Raw genomic sequence first — 25,231 nt, forward strand, 5'->3', positions numbered from 1 at the left:
GCTCTAGACCCAGGCTAGGCGTGTGCAGGGTGGGGGCCCTCAGGCTGGTTACCAAGCCTCAAGCTCTGCACCACCTTTTGCGCCCTCAGGCACCGACCTCGCAGAGGTTCGGGCGGCTCCAGGGTGCGTTTCTTCGGAAGCACACGGACCCTACAAACCCTTTCTTGCTTTCCTAGCACAGGAAGGGAAGGCGGGAGTGCCGGGGAAGGGGGGCTCCGCCTGGCCGGAAGACTTGGTCTTCGCGTTTTGCTTTGTTTGCGGATCTGGGCCAGTGGTCCCTGCATAATTCTGGGTTAGAGACATCGATCCAATTTGCTGGGTTTCCGGCTGCACTAGCACCCACAGAACCCGGACAGCCTAGCTCATCTCCTGACTGCTGGATAGTGGCTTAGGCAACTTCCTGAATAATCAGGTCCAATACAGACCTTATAATGGGATGGTAGAAGCTTACATACCGACCGATTATTTTCCTACCTAGATTATTAAAATGATTCCCCCTTTCCCTCCCCCTCTCTCCACAGTTACAGGCACAAGATGCCTCGTCTTAAAAATTGGAGTAAATTAGACTTTGGAGCTTAAACTAGACAGATGTACATTGATGTAATCCCCACCTACACAGAAGCCCAAGTGTTTCTTCTCAGTTTGAGAAGAGGGCTGTAGTGTGTTTTTTTTCCCTTCATTAATTTCCTCAGTTTATTGAATCAGGGATAGCCACCATGCAACAAGGTGCCCTCTATTTCATATTGGAAGTGTCTGGGAATATGTCAAGGGAATAAATTAAAGACCAGTTACTACTCTTGGTCTCCATAACGGCCCCATCTCCTATTTTAGGCCAGAAGTTCTTCCTCTTTTGGGCCTTCCTGTGTAGATAAGACATATCACAAGAAACAGGCAGTCACTGACTAGATTCATTTGGGCTTCAGACCCAGAAGTAGCCATCAGTCCTTCCCCCAGCTCTTGCCTGGGTTCCCCTGTACTTTGGGGGGGGGGTTATCTGAGCAACCCAAAGCTTTAGGTCTCCTTCCCGCTGTACCCACGCTGTACACGGGAGTTGGGAATTAGGAGTAAAGGAAGAGTAGGGTTTGGTTTAAATGTGCTACTTTCTCTGGTTAGGGTCATAAGGAAAGAGATGGAGAGAGATTTCAGGCCTAGAGGTTGACTCCACTGGGGGACCCTCTATTCTTGGCCTGGAAAGAAGATGGAAGAATTTGGAGGAGACTCCCAAGACAACTGAGAAAGAGTAACCGGCGGGAGAGCAAGAGGCAGCTTCAAGTGCCCAAAAGGCATTTCTTAGAGCAGGAAGAATTGGGTGGCTGCTGCTTGTGGGCAGGAACGACATTGCTTTGAGTCTGGCCCTGGCTCTTGAGAGGGTTTGCCAGCTTCAAGGAATGAAGATTATTTAAAAAAAAAAAAAAAAAAAAAAAAAAAAAAAAAGCTTTAGAGGTCTTTTGTCCCCCCTGCCTAGTTATTTCACAGTGCACAAAATATCTTCTCAGAGTGAAGCTACCAGATTTGAAATGACCGATGGTCGTTAGTCACCAGATCCGCCCCCCCCATTGGCACTCGCACTGCTCCCTTGCCCAGCTCTGCTCCTTTCAGTTCCTGCAGTGAAGAGATGCAGACCTTCTTTCTGAAGGCAGTTTCCCTTCCTCTGAGCTGTCCACATTAATTTTTACAGCCCAGTGACTCTTCAGAGCTCTCCCCTCTCTCCTTCCCCAGTCTACCCCCCCCCAATTTTTCTTCCTGCCAGTAATTGCTTGGGACTAGATATGGCAGCTCATCAACAGATCCTGGTTGGTCATATATTTTTGTTACCCATGCAAGTGCTCTTTCTTTATTATTATACATTTATTATTTTTATCATTCACCTGAACTAGAGAAAATAAAATAAATAGCTAAGGACTGGAGGGGGGGGCTCCTGCTCTTTCTGGGAAGAGGAGCCTATATGTGGGGGACCCAGTTTTAGAAATGGTTCTAAAAACATCACAACATCATACATCCATGTTTTAATTACTAATATTAACATGATGACGCAGCTCTGTACAAGGACTATATAAAGAGAAAACGTGCTAAAGACAGATGCTTGGATAGGGGAATACACTACACAGATCTGGGAAGGGAGGTAAGAAATACCACAGGAACTACAGTAGGTACCAGAGACGGACACAACCAACAAGACAGACATTGACAAAGAAGCTCACAGAAGTCAAGTTTAAAGCAAAGGAAAGAGAATATTGCATAACTTTGTCCCCTTCCTTTTGAAGTGTTCTAGTCTCTTTCCTACCAGGCTTTAGGAATCAAATCAGAGCGGTGGAGCTTGAACGGAGAGCTCACCGGTCACTGGAAGAGCTGCACAAGGGGTTACAGACAGGGGCAAGGGTGGTGCTCCATGCCCACGGCCAGCACAGGGGCGGTTGTGTGGGCAAGCTGGAGTAGAGATGCTTTCTGGGAACTTGAACACGGATGAATGTGTGTAGTCCATGGTGAGATGTGTCAGGCGCCCAACGGAGGATCAAGGCATGTGATTGTATCTCCTCTCTGTTGAGCCAAATGGAGCAACCAAGCAGCTGCCTGCTTGCAAGTGTAGTAGGGAGAGGGTTTGGACCCAACAGTTTGGTGGGCTTGGCTATGCACATATACATTTGCTTGTGTCTCTGCACAACCCTGTAAACAAACTTGAAGCCATGTGCTACTGGGAGAGCACTATAATCTGCGGCTTTGCCCCTGAAGAGCCAGAAGACTCCTCGCCTCGGTGGGTTTCACACTGCCCAGGTTGCACTGAGCCCCGTCAGTCTTCTGCTTCTCAACCCTGTTTTCACAGCAGTGAGACAGCAGATGGGAAGCTAGCTGGTGGGCTCGTGCGGAAAAGAGTAAAAACAGGGTGCAGGATGGCTGGTGAGTTATCTGGGTTGTTCTTTCCAGAGACAGGCAGCCTCGGGCTGGGGCCTGAGGCTGAAAGGATCTGTGGGTAAAAAGCCTTTGCCTTTAGCCTCCAACTGGATCTGGGGATGAGCCCCTCCCTCGTCAGCTTCGGGCCCCAACACTCTGAGGCTAGCGCCTGGGAGGCGGAGGCTGCAGATCCTGAGACAAAGGGTGGTGTTTGGGGGGGCGGGGGCGGGTAGGGGATAGAAAGGAGTTGAGTGGGGAACTGCAGCGCCCCCTTCTTCATTGTCACCAAAGCCTGGGAACGGGTTGAGCTGGGCCTCCGCTTCCCGTAGTCCCTTTAAGGGCAGATTCTCCTCCTGCCTCGTAAATTACGCCGGTCCAGCCTCCGGTCGGCCGGCCGTGACCGTGAACGCCAGCGGGAAGAGAAAACCAGCCGGTCCGCTGCTGTAGGTGCCGGAAACGCACCCTGCCAATCAATGGCGCTCTCTCGGCAACCCACCTCTTTGGGCGAGGTGGGGGTCTCTGGGGGTGGCTAGATGAACCTGTTTCTATGTGAGTTTGGTTCTCAGCTCCCCCCAGTTTGCCGCTTCCAATCTGCAGTTGCATAAATGACGGGAAAGTGGTTAGCACACCTGTAAGCTATGTTTGCCTGGGACGGGCTGGGGAGGTTAGCAGCGGGCTGAGGGCCTTCAAACTTTTCTAGAACTGTCCTGGAGAGGATCTAAAGCTGTTTAGTCTATTTTTCTGCAGGGTAGTCTGTCAAATGCAAGCACTTCAGCCAATCCAGTGCTCAGGCTGGAGGACCCTGACGTGGGCAGACTCTGGGCCTTACCCGCCTCCTTGGTTCCTAGCTTCCGCCAAGCCTGCCACAGCACTCCATCCTCGCCCTCAACTCTGTCCACTGGACAGAGCTCACATCTCTCAACTCACAACTCCACTGGTTATGTGTTTGGGCACCTTGGCTCCACTATCAATCTTGTCTGCGCTTCCAAGGATAGAGACTTAAGACCAGAAAGGGAAGTGGAGGAGGGTGTGTATATGTGTCTGGGCCGCTGCTTTCCCATAACCTCCCCGTGAGGCACAGCAGCTCCAGTCCTGCCTCAAATAAACCACCCTGCACAGTGTCCTAGCCTGCCCTGCTCTCTCCCCAGCTGCTGCCTTCTCTGGCTCGGTTTATTCCCTTCTCTCAGGGACCCGCAAAGCCTGCTGGGGGTGTGTGTGTGTGTGTGTGTGTGTGTGTGTGTGTGTGTGTTGGGGTGGGGGGAGGGAACCACGAACAAAACAGACAGGCGACGTCCAGGGAGGGCCTGCCAGAAGGCCTGGGACCGTTGTAAGCGGGACGTGTCCCAGGCTGCGCCCCCTCATGCTCCACCAAGGCAAGCTCAGTCTGGGGCTAGCACGCGTGTCCTGCCCCCCTAAAAGAAGGAGAGAGCTTGCTCTCTCAGCAGAAGTCTTTTCTTTTTCATTCTCCGGTTCTGGAACCAAATCTTGACCTGCTGGTCACTAAGATTCAAGCGGTCCGAGAGTTCCCTCCGACGCTGGCGTGTGATGAACTCGTTGACCAGAAACTCGCCTTCCAGCTCAGCCAGCTGCAACTTCGAATACGGCTTGCGCTTCTTTCGAGAGCGGCTGTGGATCGGGTACCAGGGCGCGCCTGGGTGGAGATGAACCGCAGGGTTGGCCAGAGGATCGGGGATGACTAGCTCAGTGCCCTGGACCCTTTCCCAGACCCTCTCACCCTGGCCCACACCCAGACCGATCATCCCCTTCCCTTCTCATTTCGAGGTGTCCTGAAAACCTTTAGCCAGACCATCCTCACCAATCCATCGTCTCATCAATTCCTCCCCCCCTCCGTTTTCACTCCATGCCTCAACCCTACCTCCCACAGCAGTAACCACAGCTTTTCTACATCCCTAGCCCCTCGCTTCTTCCAAACTCGTGTTTCTTCACCATAGTCATCACCACCACCATCATCATCACCATCAAAATTTCCTGGCTTGGTCCTCTTAACCACTGGGACTACCAGATCTCATCAGTTAGAAAAGAAATGGGCGGGTGGTGAAAAGTAAATCCTGTAGTGTTTCTTAAAATAAGAAATGCAAGTAATGGAGGCCTATGGCTAAGCAGAAGGGAAGGCGCCCAGGAAAATAGGAACGAACCCTCCTTCTCTACCTCTTTACCCCCAGGCTTGGGGAAGTCCCAGTCAGAGCCTGAATTTTCGTTCTCTGGAGCTCCCTGCCCCCTACAGCCACTCGGACTGAAAAAGGAAATCTCTCGAGTTCTTTTATGGGGATATTTACATGTTTATAGGCCCCCCCCCACACTTCTTTTAAAAAGAAGCCCTAGCTCACTACACACATTCTGTTACCCCCAGGCAGCTCTGGCCTCCCCTGCCCACACTGGCAAGACGTCCTGTCAGAGTAAGCCTCACAAGTGGGCTGGGGTCCTTACCGCTGGCTGAGAGCCCGCCACCTGGGTTCAACGGCGATACCAGAGAGCCAGGGTCGCCAGCGCTGGCGCCCTTGTTGCTCTCGTTGAGTAAGGACGAACTGGAGTCAGATTCCAGTGACTGGCACGAGGGTGGGTCATGGGGGGGTCCCGTGCTGCCGTCGCCACCGCCGCCGCCTGCGGTGTAGTCGTACTTGAAGCCGAGCGCAGGCGGCCCCGACGGCTCCAGCTGCAGCAGCGCTGCCCCGGGTCCTGCTCCGGGTTCGCGCCCGCGCTCCTCCCGCTTTAGGCCCCCGCTGCCGCCCTCAGCGCAGGGCTCTCGGTAGTACCCTTTGCTATCCTCCATGCGAGCCAGCTCGCACGTGCGGCCGAAAGGCGGGTTGAGAGACACCGGGCTGCCGAGATAGGGCTGCGGGTAGCCATTGCACGGCTCGGCTGACGGCCAGGGTAGCGAGCACACGTTGTCGCGGCGTGGGTAAGACAGCGAAGGTAGCCCCGGGAGTTGCGCGCCTGACGCGCGGAAGTTGGGGAAGTAGAAGGTGTCTCCCGTATGGATGTTCACCAGCGGCCCCACAAACCCAGGATTCAGGAGATTATGCTCGCCCATTTCCGCGGGGCCCGACCGGCAGCTTCTACTTTATTGCTATCTGACATTAAACATAGTTAAACCTGCACCAGCCACCCATTGGCCGCCTTACTCACGTGGGCGCTACCACCAAGGGGAGGGGTGGGGACAACCGACCCCCCCACATTCCCCCGCAGCAACTCAAACTTCCCCCTTCCCCAACCCTGGGTGGGGGTAAGGGGGAGCGAAAGGCAGGAACAGATTTATTCGTTGGATTCTGGTTTTTAAAAAATCATATAAAAACTTAACGCAGACGGGGAAGCGATCGCTCGACGCGGGGCGGGGGAAAAAAAAACCAACCCCAAAATACTCGCACATACACACCTCTGCACTCTGCACCCCGCACCCCCCAGATGTATTATCTTATCACCAACAGCTGGCCAAGTACAGCCCGTCCCTCTTTAATTAGCTCCTTTATTAACTAAAACCGTTGGAATTTACAATATCTCCCCAATAAATTACTATTAGATATTGTGTCATATAAAGTTTACTGGCTGTTTAAGGAGACGGATGAGCCCTTTGGCTCGGGGTTTATTTACAGTAGAGGCGAAGTGGGGGTGAGAACAGGTTTCCCAGCCCTGCCAGCACTGCTGCGGTCTCACCATCATCTTTTTTTCCTTAGGATGTGAATAGATGTTTGAGGTTCTTTCGCTCAAGAAAGGCTTAAGGGGATTGATAATGCTCTCTTCTGTAGCCCTGACACCTCCACTCACCGGTAGAGGAGGGACCAAAGGCAGAGAGAAGAGCAGATGAGGCTACTGAGCTCACTCTGGATCCGCTTGCCTGCTCTTGAAAATCTGGCGGTGGCTTGAACTACTTTTCGGCCTTGACTTCTAGGGACCGACCTTTGTGACAGGAGGTTGTCAGCCCTCAGCAGAAAGTGGCTGGCCTGAAAGTCTGCCTATTGCTACAGCAAAGGAGATCGTCCCACAACCTGCAGGCTGGCTGATGGAGCCAGTATGGAGTGGCACAGAGGCCAGAGGTGGGTTGCCTTCTGAGGTGGGACAAGAGTGAGGGAAACACCCCCCCCCCAAGAAGTATCCTGTTGAGGATTCAAAACTATATTTATGGTTTCTCCTTCTAGGGAAGCTGGGAACCTAGTGCTGGCTGTTGACTCTAATGAATATCTCCAAGTCCACACTGAGATCTCAACTGGGCCACCAAACGGCCCATGAAGAGAAAAGCCAGCTCAAAGGCATTTTATTTGGGTTATAGCAGAGAAACACTCTCATCTCTTGATTATTTTGAGCTTAAGTTGTCCAAGGTTGCATAAATAGTTAGACAACATATACATGTTAAAAGGATTTTTTTCCAGAGAATTAGATACACACACACACACACACACACACACAGAGAGAGAGAGAGAGAGAGAGAGAGAGAGAGAGAGAGAGAGAGAGAGAGAGAGAGAGAGACTATGAGCGAATGTAGGTGAAAATTAAATAATTGGGAAGCTACAAAAGAGACAGAATTGCAGAAGACCCTCTTTTCCCTCTTCTCTCTCTCCCGCCTCTCTCCTTTACAGGACGCGGCAGAAAGAAACGCAGATTCTTCGAATTCCGCCGCTCCCGGAGCGATTTCATATCCCAAACCATAGCTGTTCACTCCGACAGAAATGTGTCCCCGCGGGCGCCGCCCTGCCCCGTGCAGCTAGCAGCCCGCAGCTTGGCGCCCGCCCCTCGCCCCGCTCGGCCGCTTCTCACTTCCCCCCGCCCCAGCCTGCTTGGCAGCCTACTCAGTCCCATCCGCCCTAGGAGTCCGCCCAGCGCCTGACCCATGCTGGAACCCCCGAGGTCCAGCCGGTGGGATGCCAGCCTCTACAGTCAACCTTCTCGGAAGCAAAAAGAGACCGCTTGTGCGTGCGTGCCTGTGTGTGTGTGTGTGTGTGTGTGTGTGTGTGTGTGTGTGTGTTTGATTAAGGGGCTGTAAGGCTGCAGAATATCCATCAGCTATATATAGCATGTCACAGCACCTCCGAATTTCATTTATTTCTCCACTTTCAAGACGCATTGATTGCAAACGAACGTGAACATCCAGTTAAAAAAAATCTCTGGATCATTTTGGTCATAAAGATAAAGAAAGGGGATATGATCCCACTGTTGCAGATTTCGATCAGAACACTAAGCTTGGCAGCGAGGTCGACGCCCAGGCTTTGCAGGCCTCCGTGCTGCAGCTATTGTTAGTGTGAGGGATGCCGAGCCGGCTTCGCCGATAGTCGCTGGGCTTTGTTGAGTGGAATCTTCTCCCCATTACAACAGTTTCCCTTCAGACAATGCTAATCTCCATGAAAAGAGACCCCCAAGAGGAAGGCTTAGCTTCCCCCCTTCTTTTCACAGCTCAAAAACCTCAGGCCCTGGGCATTTCTCGCTGCCCTCCTGGGTCAGAGCGCTCAAGCGGCCGCCACAGGGCGGCAGAGGCAACGCGGGGGCAAATGAGAATAAGATGAGAGGGTTCCTTTTTCAGACATGCATTCTCCCAGCCTGATTTGGCCCTGACAAAACCATTTTCTCCGGATTCCAAGCTTGGCACGCAAACCCACGTGCAAAACCCTCTTCCTTCTGTGCAAACATGCCAATTTCTGTCAAGGAGAGCCGCATACCACCCTTAGCAAAATCCCTCTCTCTAGATTGCTGCTCTCCAAGATTTACTGTAAAGTTATGTTTCAGGGCCGCTCTGAGGACCGAGGCAACCCAAGACTCCAGTCTCCCCCACCAACCCACCCCCGCAGGAGCACCAGGATGGCTCTGTATGCTTGTAGGTAAACTGGCAGCACGCAGTTTAGCCGCTTGGTTTCTGAACCGAGCTCAGACAAAAACACCACTCCCAACCTGGATGCCCAGGACCGGAAGGAGGCTAAGGTGCAAAGCTTCAACTATAAATCCAGCCCATCAAGAGCTGTTCCCCAAGAGCAGTTGAGGCTAAGTGGGGCGGGACAAGGGGGGGACGACAGGAGGGTTCTGGCACCCCAAGGCTTTAGGCAGCTGCACTTAGTCTGCTTTAATCCGCCGGCACTTCGCTGCCCATACGCAAAATCATCATCTCTGTCAACAGTGAACAATTGATGCTTCGGAACTCTCACCAAATGATGAGGCTCAAAAGGGGAACATGTCTGCTGGGCCACTGGCTCCCTCCCACAGCTGGTCAGACTCGGCCATTCATTAACTCAGGGGTTATAGCTAAAGACAAGGATATATAGTCCAAGGTATCCCCCCAGTAAAGACCCACGAAAGGCAGCCAGCCTCCTTCAGGACTTCTCTCTACCTCCCCACACCTCCTCTTTACCTCAATCCCCCACCCCACCCCACTACCCCCTCCCCCGCCATATCTTGGGCCTCTACTGCTGCGGGGCCTGACCGAAATTAATATAAAATCTCCGAAGGATCGGTGGCCCTGGCAAAGCGGCTGTGATGCGGCTGCAGTTGGGTTCCTCTGCTAATCCTAAACTGAGAATTCTTTAGTTAGCTTTTGACTTCTCTTTGGTGAGCTGAGGCCATGAGACTCAGTTCAAGGTCACTGCCTAGTTTGCCGAAAGGGGCTCACTGCGAATGCAAATGAGGCGGGGGGAGGAGGGGGGACAGGACCCTGTGAGGGATGTAAGCAGGAGGCTCTTTTTAAGGAGAAGAAAAATAATAGCTAGAAAGGGCCTCTCTCCACACACTGCCCCCCTCCCCTTCAAGCCTGGTCCCTTTGGGACTCTTCAGGCTTGGGGTGGACGTTTTTGACATTCAGACAAGGCTAAGGCATAGGGTAGAGGGAGGGCTCTTTCTCTCCTAATTGGACCCTTCACTGGTCCATCTGGCCTCCACCAGTCCTGCAAGTGCCCTAAACCAAAGCGTCAAATTGGGAGATAGCCTGCTCCGTGCTGCTTTCTAGGGATCTGAAGCCTTGAAATAGGCTTAGATTAGCCCTGGAAGCTCACGAAGGATTTCAGGCTAAGGCTCCTCATCACTCGGAAAGCTGGGAGGTGTCGAAGACGTCCCATCGTGAACATCAGGTCTCTCTTTGAGAGAGACTTCTTCTCTCTTTTTCCCCCTCTGAGGTTTTCCTGTAGTGCTAACAGTTAAATAGACTGTCAACTCTGACATTTTCCCCCTCCACCAGCAGAGGATCTCCTCGCCTAGTGAATTACTGAGTGTCAGGAAAGGTGTGGGGACTAAGTTTTTTTTTTTAAATGCTTATAAATGCCACACCCACTGCTACTGTGACTAGGGAAGAGCCTTGGGCGGGCCTGGTCTCCTGCACCTCAAAGCCGGGTCGGGGAGGGGCTGGGAGCACTACTCCCGAGTGCGCTCTTTCCTCAGCCTGGGCCCTTTGTCCTTGATAGTGTCCACCAGCTAGGATCAGCGCTGGAGAGAACGCAGATGTGCTTAGGTTCTGGCAAACCCAGGTACTCAGCTGTTTCTAAAATCCCAGCGCCCTAGTCCTGAGAGGGGTACGTTTCAGATTGGAGCAGTAAGCCTAGGAGGTTGCGGGTGGTTAGAGAATTTTCGGTTACACCTTCCCTCCTCCGTCCCCCCCCCCCGCCCCGCCCCCGGACGCCGCCAGAGTCGCTGGGCTGGGAGCGCAGGGGTCCACTTACCTTTGGAGACTGAAGAGGCTCAGAAGAGCGAGGGGCAGGGGTTATCAGCCTCTAGAAACCTTCTGAATTCCCCCCCACCCCCTACCGCAAGGCTGCCCACGGGCTCGGGCAAGGTATCTGAGGGGCGGGGCCCGAGAGGCGGAGGGAGATAGTAGGCGGCAGGCGATCAGGAGCAGAGTTACCCGAGCCTCTCTGGAGAGGCCGCCTTTTATGGGCGTTATTAGCGCCCCTGTCTAGACTGGAGACGACACCTCCTCTGTGTGTAAACAGAGGCGGAGAGCTCTGGCGGGAAGAGGGGCGGCGTGTCTACGGGCAAGCGGCCCTCCCTTTTTCTGGCCACCGGAAGATCAAGGCCTTTTCCACCCTCCCCCACCTACCCTCCTTTCCCCATGATCTTGTGATGTCAAGGTCAGAAAGACCTAGTCACGGTCAAGGCTAAAAGAGGAAGAGTCTGGTTGGTTGTGAAAAAGCTCGCCCCCCCCTCCTCCCAGAAGCCCCTCGCTCCCCAGGGCCCCTTAACTCCCCATCACCATACATCTCATAGACACATCTGCTTTTGGAGTTTTCTTGAAGGTGTGCTCTGATAACCATGCCAGGACCCAGGCAGGATCTGAGTGGGAGAATTCTCATTTGAACATGAAGGATAGACAGAGGGGGCTGCTCCAGCTACAGGGACCCTAGCTCCAACAAGAGGGCCTTGCACAGAGATGACAATGCGATGCGTGGTTATCCATCACCCCGGTCCCCACTGCTGACTTAGCCGCCCGCCCCGCAGTGGATCAGGAGAAGACGATCTTCCAAGCTGTCGTGCAGGGACCTGCTGAGAGGGTTGCTGGCCTTGTTCTCTCGGGTGGGTCCCTGACGCTGGCCCATCATCCTAGATGGGGTGATGTGAGTAGAAAAAGGACTTTCTCTTCTAACACCAAAAGACTCAACCCAAGTCCTAGCTGGCACTATGGCAAAGTGACCCTCAAAGGAGAATACTACGAGACCCCAGTAGGCGCCTAGGGCGTTTGGGGCTTGGAGAAGCTGGGGAGCTGTGTGAAATTGTGAGAACTGGTGCTTCCGTTTCCAAGGAGGAAAGCTCTGAGTTCACAGCCCTTTGCTTGCCACCCGCTGGTGCCCTTACTTTTTACCTGCACCGACCTTACTCCAACCAAAACCTTAGGAGGCTGTCCTTGAAGAGGAAGATTGCTTTGGTATGTCTTAGTAAATAGGAAATTAATCTACAGCTTGAGATGAGTGCACTAGCAACACTCAGGGAGACACTCTCCTCTGCTCAAGGGCACAGGAGTGCACACATATTGCCAGTGATAGTTTTATCCTTTGAGAGAAGGAAAGAGCCATAGATGCCTCCCTAGAACACAAGGTCACACAGCTTTATATAATACTTATTTACTCTGATTAGAGGTGTATTTCTAAAGTTAATCCAGGTGTTATAATCCTCAAAAATCAATTTGAAATATCTGGTTGAGCGTTTGAAAATACAAAGAGCCCTGGGCACACTGGCCACACAGAATGCATGCAAGACTTTGCCTGCCTTCCCAGTGGCCTAGTGTGTCCTCAAGGCTTCTCCTTTTCTCATTAGCTTCTGAGAGCTTTGGGAGGGTTCCTTCTTCATAGGAAGACTTCATTTTTCCAAGTGAAAGGGTCATCTAATTATGTTGCTTAGCTGGATCCTGAACTCCTAAGCTCGATCAGTCCTTCTACCTCAACCCAGGTAGAGCAGGACCTCACAAGCTAAGATTTTTGTAAGTTTGTATGTAGAAGTAGAGGGCTCCCTGGGAGAACTCTAAAATTATCTTTAACCACAAAGTCCCTGGCTTTCATTGAGTCTACAGAGTGTTATGGGAGGATCCAATTGATCTAGAAAGTTTCCTTTCTCTGTCTAAACAACTCTTTTTGTCTTGGGAGAGGTCTGGGGGCTTTTGAAGAGATACTGAGATTATTGGTGGGGAGAGAAAGGGAAATAAAATTAATAGTGACTCTTGCTTTTGGGAGATTCATCTATCCCCATTCAAATCTCCACTGCCCAGTGTGTGGTTCTCTATGGTCAGCCCAGAGTTGAGCACAGAACAGGACTGGCAGTGGATTCAGTAGCACAGATTCCATGGAAGGTGAATTCTGAATTCTTCAGGCTCTTTGTCTCTCAGCTCTGTGTGTGTGTGTGTGTGTGTGTGTGTGTGTGTGTGTGTGTGTGTGTGTCCCCAAACCATTTATTTATATTAAAAATTAAATGCTTTGGCCCCATCAAGAAAAGGGAGTCAGGAGAACTGATTTCCAACCTGATGCCTCCAGTCTTTCTGTGTCTCAGGAGAGAGAAAAAAAAAATCATATATAAATAAAAATTGCTGCAGTAAAGATTTAATCTGAGATAACATTGTTTTAGGCTATATTGCTTTTTAAAAGTCTTTTAACCTGACAACTTAACGATCTCATTAACTCGACCAGATAGGGAGATAGGCACAGACTGCGACAAGCAAAACAAATTAGTGGCAGCATCTACACAGGCTCCAGATCTCCTGCGAGACAAGGGTTCTTAGGAATTTGAGGGACCCTGGCACTCAGACTCCTCTGCTTAGGTTGAGGGACAAAGAAGAGAGCGCAGCCTTGGAAAGCTGAGCTCCAAGCGGCCCCTGTCAGACTCTACACCCCAACCCCAGGCGCCCAGGAGGAGCTACTTACCACTTCTACTACTGTTACCGCCATTGCTCCAGTCATCTCTCAGCCAAGATGCTACCTTCCTAACTCCTAGAACCAGGACACCGCCCCCACCCCCAACACACACTGAAATTGTTCGCAAGCAAACCCAGGGCCTTGAACATGCTAAATTAGAGCTCTGCCATCGACCTACCTGCAAATTATTAAACAGTGGACTTTTCTTACGCACTTCAGGCTTTTTCAGCAGCAGACCACATCTTTCCCTCTCGAGATATAAATTCATCTAAATTGCATATGAAGGTGGGAACTTCTCTTGTCTAAATAGAATCCAAGTGGCTCCCAAACTTTATGGGAGAGAAATGTAAGTTGGGGGGGGGGCTCTACTGTTGTAAGTGCTCGTTGTATTGTTGTCTTTTTCCCTGGCGCTGCCTGACTCCGTTGAACCACTGTAGCCTAGCCCCGAAGAGCCAGGAAAGAAAGGCTTCAGAAGGAACCTGAGCAATAAAATCAAGGCCAAAACCAAAAAGATATTTTATTTTAAAAACAAGTTTGTGGACTTTTTCTTCTTTGCATTCAATACATTGTCATCCAGACATCACAACACTATGTACAGATACACAACATTAAAAAAAGAGAGAGAGAGAGAGCATATTTCAGATGGGTATTTCAAAAGAATACTGTTTTGTAATGAGCCAGTGGAAGGGAGGAGGTGAGGGGGCCCCCACAGCACCAAGTTGGCTTTTGAGGAGGGAGAAATCAGGCAGCATGTCTACATTAGCTGATTTATCCAGGGCCAATTATTTCAGCCTCCTTGATCAGTTCCTCAAGCTGCCATCAGGAAACCAGTAAAAAGGAAAGTGTGGTCTCTCTGCGATCTGTTTTTGCTTATGTGGCGACATAACTGGAGATCTTCTGAGGGACCCACCCTCCACTCCTTTAAAGATGTTTATAAAAAGTTCTGATTCTAACCCTGGCCTAATTCCCAACCTCAGTAAGAGAGAGAGAGGCGTTGTGGCTGGAGTTTTTTGTCCTTCTTGGATTTCCACAGGATTGAGAGTGCAAAGCAGGGAGGCAATGGGGTCAAAGGTGCCTCCCGGGAAATCATTTCTGGGTCAGAATGTGGCTAGGAGCTGCACCAACTCCAGCTTTTGTTGAGACAGACAGGAGGGGGGGGAGGAGGAGGAGGAGGAAGAGGAAGAGGAAGAAGAAGAAGAAGAAGAAGAAGAAGAAGAAGAAGAAGAAGAAGAAGAAGAAGAGAAGAAAGTCTACAAGCTCCAAGCATCATCTGAACTTGAATCACATTGCCCGGCCCTAAGGATTATCATCAATACTAACACGACTTAAGCCTTGCTTATGGAGTACAGGAATGACAGTAGAAAGGGGGAATAGAAAGAAAGAAAGAAAGAAAGAAAGAAAGAAAGAAAGAAAGAAAGAAAAAGAGTTCCTCAGATCCTGTGCCCATGCGCCCCGGAAGGAGGGTCTTCCACAAGCTGAGGCACAGAAAGAGACAAGAACTGAGTCATTTGGAATCACCCCAGTCCTGCTTTGGTAGGAATGACTGGGCTCTCCCGACCTCTCAGCTTTCTAGTGGGACAAGCCACGAAGGCCAGGGGTGTAGAGGCCAGCAGTTTCCTCCCGCACCCTATCCGAACCCACCTCTACAGCTGCGGGTGCTGAGTGGGTACCATCTGGTGGGGGGGTACGATTAGGGGTGGGATGGGGTGTAGGGTAAGGCAGAGCTCAGCGCGCTGTTCCTCTTTCTCGGTAAGATTAAATAGTGGTCTGCACTGGTCCTTCGGGTGGATTCCATTCCATTATGGTACAAAGCGGCGACATAAATAGACGGGGCGGGCGGGCGGTCAGGTGGAGTGGAGATGAGGCGCTTTCGATTTGCTGACCACCTTCTTCTCTTTCACGCGCCGGTTCTGGAACCAGATGGTGACCTGGCGCTCCGAGAGGTTCGTGGTGGCTGAGATGCGCCGGCGCTTCTCTTTGGTGATGAACTTGCTGGCCGCGTACTCCTTCTCCAGCTCCTTCAGCTGCACCTTGGTGTAGGGCACACGCTTCTTGCGCCCGCGCCGGTAGCTGCTCACTTCGGGCTGTAGGGGAACCACGTCTGCGAGGGGGAGAGAGAGAAGGCAGGCAGGAGCAAGTGAGGTGGGCAGCCAGAGGCCCCCGGTGGCGGGTGGCGGCTGGGCTGCGAGGGCGGCCTCCAGGCGCAGTGGCCTCAGGGACTAAACTCACCAGATAGTGCCTTATCCTCTGTCTAAGTACTTCCGTTGTCAGTAAGGTTATGGAGAAGGTGAGGCCTTTTGGACACAAACCTTAAGGGAAGGGGCTAAAATAAGCCCCTCAGCGGTCAAGATAATATTATAAGACGTTTGTTTTAAAAAGAAAATCAGAGTGCAAAAAAAATTTCATGATAAAATGTCATTAAAAATTAAACAGAAGATCTGTAATATTGATTTCTTTCCTTTGCCTCCACTATGGCTCTGCACAACACCCTTTATTATAAACCTTGGACCCTTAAATCGGTGCTTCCAAGTCCCCCTCCTGCTTCATCCTGCAGTTAGCACAATAGGGTCCCTACACCCTGTAGCCTCCCCTTTGTCAGGGTAGAACTTAAATTATATGTTTGAGGAGTGCATGGCAGCTAGGGTGTCAGCTACAGGGGCACAGACAATCAAGTGGGTCCTTGAGAGTCTAGCTTTGCACTAATGGATCTGATCTACCAACCCAGAGAAGAAACTATTAGATGAAACCAGACTGCTTGGGGACCAGTCACTTAGAAAAGGGATTCCAGTGTTGTGAATCACCTAACACCATCCAAGGAAGAAGGGAACCAGCTCCCCATCAGAGGAGGTTCCCTCATAGGAGGAAGTCTATAGGCAGGTTTCACCAAAAGGAACAAATTCTGTTCCGACCTTCCTTTCTCTGCTCTTCCAAGGATAAAAGAATTTTTCTGCATGCCAGGTGTCCTAAGCTCTACATTTGCAGTCTCGGGCCACTACTTTTTCAGTTTCTTCAGGCTTAGAGCATTTCACAAGAATTCAAAATAACATGTCACTCTCCACCTGCACTGCTGTCAGTGAAAGGCCGTGGTGGTGGGACAAGGGCGCTTCGGTGACTAGCTCAGCCCTCGCTGTTTCCCATGTCATTGTAGGACTTCAGGTAGACCCTGAATACATCCGAGGTTTCCTCCTCCATCCTGTGCTCCTTTTTTGAAAGTATTAGACATAGCCCCAGCACGAAGGCCACCCTACAAGCATCTACCCTACACTGCTATTCCTAGTGAGAATGCTCCCTCTCTTAGAGACCCAGGGGACACTATACAGGAAGTGGAGGCAGGGGGGGGGGCCGGGGGTCACAATGCTGAGAGAAATAAAGTGCCCAGGAAGAAAATGGCAAAAAGGTTCCAGTGGCCTGTTCTGACTGCTTTCATGGTGACAATTTTTCAGGAAAATTACTCAACTTAGCAATGTTTCTCTGTGTAAATAAGCCAAGAAATTTTTCCCTTAATTTGGGAGAAAAATCAACTTTAGTTTAGCAGATATAATCTGCAAAGTTAAAAAGAAAAAAAATTTTGTGTGTGTGTGTAAGACAAAATTTTAAAGAACTCATCTTTCAATTTCTTTTACTCTTATAATAGATGGAACCATAGTTTAAGAAACTGATGAGCTGGATGTGCCGGCACAAGTCTGTAAATCCCAGCACTCGGGGAGGCAGAGGCAGGTGGATCTCTGTGAGTTCAAGGCCAACCTGGTCTACAAATGGAGTCTACGACAGCTAAGGCTACACAGAGAAACCCTGTCTCAGGGAGAAAAGAAAAAAGAAAGAAAGAAAGAAAAAGAAAAGAAACTGGTGATGATTCTGGGACAAGACTGAAAATGCAGAGGGTGAGTCCCCCTACACCTCCGGCATCTCTTCAGTGGTGTTTTATTAAACATATTTTACCATGTCAGAAATCAGAGGTTCAGAGTAGGGAAAGTGACCTAAATGACAGAATTAGAACCTAGACACTCCCAACTTTTCACACAAAGCCACAGTAAGGGCCAAAATGGAACCCGGCACCTGGCGCCTGTGCCGCTTTAGGGCAGAGTGACATATAGCAGCTTCTGGATGGACCAGATAGTGGTTCCTATTTAAAACAAACAAACAAAAAACAAAAAACAAAACCCCAAACTTCTACTTCAGTAGCTCCCTAAACATCAAATCTAAATATCTAATGAAATTTAATCATTAGGCCCTAAAAACATCTGGTTAAAAGGTAGATAACTGCTCTAAACTGCCCCACACCCCCTGGATGTCACGTCTTGACTTCACCAAGGCTTTCTTGGATCAAACTGAACAGCAGGTTGCTTAGCTCCCTGTCTTTCCTTCTCAAAGGCGCACCTTCCATTGTCTGCTGTTCTGGCTAGAAAGGCAGTGGGCTTTAGGGATGGGAGATCATCTGGTCGCTTAGACTTTGAGCTGTGTCTAGGCTGTCTAGGGTGGGGACTTGGCCATAAGTGTCTCAGTGTCCCCTTTCCCAGTGTCTCTCCAGACCACCTAGACCAATCAATTCATCCCTACCTAATCACATAGTTCCTATCTGTCTGGTCTTAGGTTTATCATATCACACCTAATCGTATAATTCACGCAATTATATCTGACCAGCACCTATGAGAAGCAAGTAAAAACGAAAACAATGTTGTGGCATCGCTGTGTTTGGGAGCTGAGAGGCCTCTGTATAGGGAGCCCCAAAGTCTGCCCACTTCATTAGTAGGGTGTGGGATTTGAGGACTAAGCGGTCCAGCTAGTGGCTCTTTTCAACCCAAAGGCAAAGGCTTTGCCAATACAGACTTTTAGTGTGGACTCCAAAACCCCAGTTTTTGTTGATTCTTTTGTTTTGTGCTAGCAGCTAGCTATCTGCCTACCTACCTACCTATCTCAAAACTGTCTCTACTCTCCATCTAATTCTTTTCTGTGATTTTCTGCCTTTCTTGATGAAAAAAGAAAGCTGTCTACATTCACCACAGTGTGTGTGTGTGTGTGTGTGTGTGTGTGTGTGTGTGTGTGTGGCAGAACAGTGAAGCAGGGGTCTGTATAATTGGGAGAAAGAAGCCACAACTCCTCACAGCTCTAATTATCTAGATCTTCCTGAACAATTGCCTGCACCTTCCACACCAGCCCAGACTACCATAGGTGAGGTTTCTCAGAGCCAGAGGCAGTGAAGAGAGACAGTGGTGTTTACGGCTAGATGTTGCTGAAGGAACCACAATTGCATAGACAGAGTTATCTGAAAATCTCACTACTTCTAAAAGACCTGTGTGGGTAGAAAGATGGAGGGTGTCTGAAGATAATTTCTTTTTCATCTGCCTCTCTCTTGGACCTCTCCAGGCACTGAGACACACCAGGCAGAATCTATTTCTACATGGGGGAGCAAGAGCCCAGAGCAGCAAGGCACACTGGGTTTTATATCCATGTTGTAATTTGCAAGTGTATTAAAATCTCAACTGGAATATATATATATATACATATATATATGATATCTTTCTCTAGGATGCTGTGAAATAAAACTGTTTCTTTTTAGCAGAGCCTTCCCTCCACCCCCCACTGTTACTTTTGTTTCTGGGAATCTTTAAGATGTTTGTTTGTTTGTTTGTTTGTTTGTTTGTTTTTTCTCAAAGATAATTCTGAGCTTCCCTCCAACCCACTACACGACCCGCACGCCCATTACAGGGAAGCTCCAGCAGCTGTTTTGGGTACAGCTCTTCATTCTGAAAATGTTTGTGGTTTTTTTCCCCCCTCCAGGCCTGGGATCCTATCTATAGTGAGCAAGGTGGGCACCAGATTCTCAGCCCACTGACCCTCTTAGCATGGCCCATCAGTTCCACCACCATAAAGATTTCTGCTGGACCCTCATCCAAGAAGCCTTCTGTTTGTGAGCCAGAGAACGGAGAACAGAAGGGCAGCCTGTTCCTTTACGTTTATAAATGTATTATGGAATGCCTACCTATGAACAGCCTGTCTTATAGAAATGTATCGGTCTGTGCTTCACACTAATTGATAAAATTGTATTGTATAACAAACTTACAGTCAATGCAGAGATGGTGCTGCATGTATGACACCATCGCACCACGGCTATGCTTGTGTTGGTCTGGCTCTGGTACTGACCTCATACTGTCTGTCAGGACGGTTTTTTTTGCTACACTCTGTAACATCACTCACTGTGATCCCTCTCCATCTCCCTCTGCGCCCAATCCCGGGTGCAGAGGAATCTCAGGCCCACCCTTAAGAGGTTTTAGGGTTAAAAATCCCCAGGTCTCTCTCGCGCGGGAGGCTAGGGGGCTCTTCCTGGGAGACAGATTAGGCTTCTGTGGACTCCCAAGGATCTTTGGAGCCAACAGAAGAGAGGGTTCTCTCCCACTGAGCTCTGTACAGGGAGCGCAGACTTTTCTAGACCTCCCCCCAAAGCCTAATCTCTCAGATTAGAGTGGAACCCAAAGGTTCTAATACAGTTTTGGGAAATCTGGGGTGGTCTTTCTCCTCTGGGGAGGTGGGGGGGGTGAGTTACAGAATCCTTTCCTTTTGAGAGACAGCCTCAAAGGAACAGTACAGGAGTGAGCTCTTCTTGCATACACAGCCAGACAAGAGCCAGGCATTTCCAGGCTGTGGCCTGGACCCCGGGACCACAGCACAGGCCTGCCTCTCCCGCCCGCCCCTCATCTTAGACCCCCCCCCCTTTCTCTGACTAGAATGCTGGCAACTAACTCTCACTTGAAGGATGTGGCAGTGGATTCACGGGGTTAAAACTGTGTACCAAAGCAGCAAAGAAAATTTTGCATTCCAGGAAAGGACGCAAATCTTACACTCCCTCGACAGAGATAGATCTTAGCTCTTCTGTTCTCTTAAAGAACATCCATGGTCAAATTTAAAAAGAAAAGAAAAACCATTGTACATTTGCTTTGGCAAATTAGATCCCTATTTTAATGCTATAGCATCTGGTGGCTGACAGATCCTGTAAATCGGGCAGGGTCAAGGTCCTCTTATCCTTCCCTCAAGCCCCAACTATCCACTGGGTGGAGGGTTTTTACTAGGTTTCAAGGCACTAGAGGTCCGACCCCAAGCCATTCCTGGCCGGAAGCAAGTTTAGGGGCCAGGATCCCTGAGAGCGGCTGGAACGGGCAGGGGGAGGAGGCGGCGAGCTTCCGACCAGAGCCGAGCCGGCGCTCGGGCGCCTCTGATTGCTTCACTCTCGACCCGGCAGCTCCGGGGAACGTGTCGGAGCAGATTTCTTCCCCAACGCATTCCTCAGCACAGCTCGCCCGGCCGGCTCCATCGACAGCCCAGCCGAGCCGGCGCGCCGGGGCCAGACGGCGGGGGTGGCTGGGGCGCGGAGCCGCGGGGCAGGCAGGGCGGGGAGGGGTCCCTGGCGGCGGCGGCAGCGGCGCCGTTCAGGCCCCTTCCTTACCTGGGAAGGGAGACTTCCAGAGGTGGGCGGACTGAGACTGCTCCTTGGAGCAGTACACCTGACTGTCCCAGCCGTTGGAAAGAGCCCAGTGCTGGTAGCCTTCGACAGGGATGAGCGCGTCGTGACGCGGCTCCGGGTGCCCGCTGATCCCGGGCACCACCGACACGTCCAGGTAGCCGGGCATTGCCTGGTAGGAGCTGGCGAAGCTGGGGTAGAAGGCGAACTCCTTGGCTCTGGAGGACAGGTCGTCGCCAGGCAAGGCACCCGACGGCTCCGGGTACTTGTCACCCGGATGATAGGCGCAAGGCTTTTGCTGCAGGTTCACGTTGTGCGACAGGCGGCAGCCGTAATAGCTGCCCCCGAATGGGTAGCCGTAGCCCAGGGTGGCGCTGGACGAAGTGGGGGGCGCCGGCGGTGGGGCGCATTGGCGCGCCGCCTCCGGGGCTGGGATGTCCGTGTAGACGGCGCCCTGAGGGGCGCCCAGAGGAGCAGGCGGGCGTCCCAACACCGGGTGCGGTAGCAGGTCGCGGCAGTGGCTGGCCGGGCAGCTGCCGCCCAGCCCGTCCATGGTCGGGGCTTTGCCGGGGCTCGCTCCGCTGCAGCCGCCCCCCGCGCCGCCCGCGCCACCGCCTCCCCCGCCGCCGCCGCCGCTGCCGCTCTCCGCCGCGCTGTCCTCATAGACGTACATAAGGCTCTCCGGCCAGCGCGGGTGCAGGAGCAGCGAAGTCGTCATGACATGATCTGCTCCAGCTTTTTAAAAACTCCACTTGCCAGAGGCAGCGAGCTAGGGAGACACCTCGCTCCCTTTTTCCCTCCCCCCCCCCCAATCCCTCCTCCCTCCCTTCTCCACTCCTCCCCTCCTCCTCCCTACGGTGCTTCCCCCCCTCCCTCCGCCGCATTCCCACTACGCATGCGGGCACACTTCATTAAGAAATCCGCCTGCTCCCGCCCTCCTCTCCTCAGCACGCCCCTGGTTCCCACGTGACCACAGCCGCCTCACGTGATGCTAGGTCTGGGTCTCCAGGGGTTCCCTCCCCGGGAGGTGGGGCGGGGCGGAAAGAAATGAAGACTTTGTTGATTGGCTCTCTTGAGAGGTAAAGGAGGGGAGAGTTGGGAGACTTAAAGGGACGGGAAAAACGCCCCCTAGGCAAGCCTTGTTAAGGGAGGGGGGGTGCAGAGAGGCTGAATTAGGCCGACGCAAAGGGACCTAGGGAGTAGAGGATGGTTCCTGGGCTCCTCCCCCTAGGCTCACGGTGTGAGCCGGAGAGATCGGGTTCTCAAGCCGATGGCTTTGACTACCAAGTATCTAAATTGGGGCTTGGAGCTGAGAATGGAGGCAAATGTGGAGTTTTAGTAAATATTAAGGTACAATCATCATCGTCTTCGTCGTCGTCGTGGTCGTCGTCATCATCATCATCATCTAGAAAATAGTCAGGAAGGCTCCAGTTGTGGCAGGCTGCGCTCCAGCTCACGGTGGGCAGTGGGCGAGAACCTCACCATGCCTTTCAGTCAGCCTTTGATGCAGAAACCAGAGTTTCAAACTGCGACCGACTGCAGCCGCTTTCCCCTGAGCCCCAATTTGTCTGGAAAAAGGCTCTCTCTGGTATCAGACGTGGTTGGGAGATATGATTTCTCCAAATGCAGACTTCACCCCAGAGTGGGGAAAGGAGAGAAGTTATGGAATATTCTCTCAGCGAGAAGCAGAGGAAAACTAGAGAGAGGGGGGGGGAGAGAAATGGAGGGACAGTAGGAGAGATGGCTTATATCAGCATGCAAAAGAAATACCGGAGTGAGAGCCCCCACTCCCACCGCCAAGGAAACAGAGAAGGGGGTTCTGGCTGAGCAAAGGGAAAGCCCTGGATTCTTGCAAGAGCCATAGTCGCTTGGGTGCACAAAAGGAAGTGTGGAAAGTGGGCAAGAACCTAAGGGGCTTCAGACAGGTGCAACTCTTGGGTACCCCGAGAGCACAAGGCCCCTCCACCCTCAGCGGCGCGGGCTGGTGCCGATGATGAACCCTAAGGAGCCAGGCAGATCTCATGTCCGAGCAGCTTTATTCTTGTTCCCACAGCTTTCTTTCGGGGCCACTCTCGTTCAAGAAGAGTACTTAGATCCTAAACTGTCTTCTATTTTAAAAAAAATTATCACCGTTTTTCTAATTTTAATAACACCCACTTTCTTTCTACCCCGCCCCCCCAACACTGGTTAGGGCCTCAGTAGAGTCACCCCTTTGCAGAGGGCCATCTCCATGGAATTGCACCAAGCTCCCTTTCACACACACCCCTCCCTGAGGAGAAGAGGCAATAAAGAGCAAGAGGGCAGGAAAAAATAATAATAAAGAGGAAGAGAGAGGGCTGCGGTGTCTCCCTCTTTCTTCCCTCTGCCACAAGTTTTAAATGCTGGTGCTGGGTGGTGGTGTTTGCACAGGCTGCCAACACTGAGCACCTACCAGGGCCAACCCACTCCTCAATTGGAGGCGAATGTTGGAGTTGGGGGGGGCCAAGATCTCAGAGGGGAGAAGGATGCTCTATGAAGGTTGAGCGCCCCAGGCCTTGGTGAGCTAGGACAAGAAATGAAGAATTTTTTTTTTATCAGCAAGGTCTTCGTCAAGAAGTGTCTCCTCAGAGTTCTGAAAGCAGGCTACACCCTGGGATGGCAGCAAGAAGAAAAAAAGCAAACGAAGGGAGCTTGAAAGCAGGCCAGCTTATCAATGTTGAGGAAAATGTTGGGGAGAGTAAGCAGAGGGGTCTCTCTGAGAGCCCCCTCCCCGCTGGAAAACTGGCTACCCTGCTGTTGGAGTCCAAGGTCAAGGTAAACAAACAACAAGGAGAACAAACAAGGCCCAGGCCAAGCCTAGACTGGGTCCTGTGAACTTGGCCCCCTTGCCTAAGGCTGGCTGAGAGGGGTAGGTGGCGAGATGGGGGTGGTGGTGTGAGTTTTCTTAGCAGTAGGTGATAGAGGTTGTTCCTCCTCCTGTGAGGTGCTGTGCCCCCCTTGAGAAGGGGAAAAGAGCCTTTCCCATTCCTGGGAGCTCCCTTGGCGAAGAGGCCTAAATACCAGGCTCAGTTCTGATACCCAAAGGCACTTCTCCAGCCTTTGAGAGTAGAGGGCAGAACTCGGGAGAAGGAAGGATCTAGGTGAAGGGAGGCCCCACAATAAATAAAATTAATGGCATATTCTCTTCCAGGTTTATATAAGGGCATTAACTATTCCTATTGCAATGAGATATAGATTTAATTAACCCGGCAACTTTACAATTCCATTTATTAGGGGCACTGTTCTGCTAAAATTTAGCGGGAAGAAGACAGAGGGAAACAAAGTCTTCCTTGCGGCTGAAGATGTAAGCCCCCAAAGCCATGGGGGGGGAGGTTGTGGGGAGACGCCCAGAGGGGAAAGTCCTGGTTAAGAACGTTGGTTGAGAGTGGCTGGGAAATCTTCACATTCCCTTTAGTTGGTTCCCCTAGACCTTCCATCCATGCATGTTCCCTTAGGCCCACAGGGATCACAAAAGAAAGCGCGCAAAAGAAGAGCCTGTCTGCGGATCTTCGAAAGTAAAGCCTTGCTGGTTAATTAACTTTAAGCGTGGGGTAGCTTCCCCACCCACCCCCGAAAAAAAATATGTATCTCGCTGAGACACAAGCAAAATCAAATTAACCACTCCAGGAGAATACGCATCACTGGAAATGTAGTAATTACATTTTATTTCGGAGGCGATCCTCGCCCCAGAATCCCAGGCTCTACAACCTCCCGTTGAAACGCTCACCCGTGCGCCCCCTCCCCCATTTCGCCGTACCTCAAACGCCCCACTTCAAGGATTGTGTGGTGTGAATTGGCCCAGGATGAAGTTTAGAGGGGAAAAAAAAACACAAAACAGAAGCGAAGCTGTTCACTTAGGAAAAAAGATGGAATCATTTAAGTGTACTGAAGGAAAACTGGGAGAGGGCCCAGCTGATTCCGGGATGCTTTCTCAAAGCGACAACTGTGTGAACCATTCTGCTCTCAGCGTCCTCCGGTGAATCAAGTTGCCAGCTAAGTTCTCTCCGCTTAACGTGGTTTTTTCATTGGAAATTGTGTGTGCGTGTGTGTGTGTGTGTGTGTGTGTGTGTGTGTGTGTGTGTGTGTGTACCCAGCACTAGCCTGTGGGTTTAGGTGTGTGGGCTGATATGTATGTGCACTGTTTGCACGGATCTCTGTGGGCACAGGCTGGATATGTTCGTGAAGACACAAGCTCTTTGTGTAAATCCTCTGCAAATAAAGGTCAGAGTTTGTCGTTTACTTGTTTGTATACACACCCAGTTCACATATTTCTCACATTCTACTTACAAAAGCATCACCAAGGAAAACAGAATGGCAGGTGGTCCGGTCTGCAGTGTCTTTCTGAGGTTAGGTTGGGGTGGGATTACATTTCTGGCCACCAGCATCAAGGGCAAAGTCAGAGATGTAACCTTACAGCACGTTTGCAGCAGGAGAAAGCAAGTATGACCCACCGTGAGGAGGGCTGGACTTAGTTTCAGTTCAGGCTAGGGAGAAGTGAAGTTGTGTGTCTTATTCAATGCTGAGATTTCTTCCTCTGGAAATTAAGCAT

The 25,231-nt window shown here is 51.2% G+C and overlaps 2 protein-coding genes and 2 long non-coding RNA genes across 5 annotated transcripts; 2 read left to right on the plus strand and 2 right to left on the minus strand.

Annotated features, from left to right (window-relative positions):
- Positions 1-1,991: 1,991 nt before the first annotated feature.
- On the minus strand, positions 1,992-5,987 carry HOXC12 (homeobox C12). Its single transcript, XM_084803173.1, has 2 exons — positions 5,338-5,987; positions 1,992-4,540 (listed from the first exon to the last, which is right to left on the minus strand). The coding sequence occupies exons 1-2, from the start codon at positions 5,939-5,941 to the stop codon at positions 4,302-4,304; spliced, it is 843 nt and encodes a 280-aa protein (XP_084659299.1). The 5' UTR covers positions 5,942-5,987; the 3' UTR covers positions 1,992-4,301.
- Positions 5,988-13,703: 7,716 nt separating this feature from the next.
- Positions 13,704-21,465, minus strand: HOXC13 (homeobox C13). The gene is made up of 2 exons (XM_084747846.1): positions 20,650-21,465; positions 13,704-15,312 (listed from the first exon to the last, which is right to left on the minus strand). Exons 1-2 carry the CDS (start codon positions 21,380-21,382, stop codon positions 15,056-15,058), a joined length of 990 nt encoding a protein of 329 aa, XP_084603972.1. The 5' UTR covers positions 21,383-21,465; the 3' UTR covers positions 13,704-15,055.
- On the plus strand, positions 14,605-19,885 carry LOC311578125. Its single transcript, XR_014772772.1, has 4 exons — positions 14,605-14,744; positions 15,132-15,353; positions 16,846-17,092; positions 18,990-19,885. It is a non-coding gene; the product is annotated as an uncharacterized lncRNA (long non-coding RNA).
- Positions 21,466-21,568: 103 nt separating the features above from the next.
- LOC311609563 lies at positions 21,569-24,921 on the plus strand. 2 transcript variants are annotated; one of them, XR_014783438.1, is made up of 4 exons: positions 21,569-21,743; positions 23,242-23,457; positions 23,917-23,986; positions 24,138-24,921. It is a non-coding gene; the product is annotated as an uncharacterized lncRNA (long non-coding RNA). The 2 variants fall into 2 exon arrangements; XR_014783439.1 differs by lacking the exon at positions 21,569-21,743 and having other exon boundaries at positions 22,946-23,457.
- Positions 24,922-25,231: the final 310 nt, after the last annotated feature.

The sequence above is a fragment of the Acomys minous genome (assembly GCF_964271855.1).
Source record: "Acomys minous genome assembly, chromosome: 12".
Classification (NCBI taxonomy): Eukaryota; Metazoa; Chordata; class Mammalia; order Rodentia; family Muridae; genus Acomys; species Acomys minous.

Coding starts and splice junctions, on each gene's coding strand:
- HOXC13 (XM_084747846.1), bottom strand. CDS start 21,382: ATGACGACTTCGCTGCTCCTGCACCCGCGCTGGCCGGAGAGCCTTATG. Junction 15,313..20,649: donor CTGGAAGTCTCCCTTCCCAG/GTAAGGAAGGGG, acceptor TCCCCCTCGCAG/ACGTGGTTCCCCTACAGCCC.
- HOXC12 (XM_084803173.1), bottom strand. CDS start 5,941: ATGGGCGAGCATAATCTCCTGAATCCTGGGTTTGTGGGGCCGCTGGTG. Junction 4,541..5,337: donor TGGCGGGCTCTCAGCCAGCG/GTAAGGACCCCA, acceptor ATCTCCACCCAG/GCGCGCCCTGGTACCCGATC.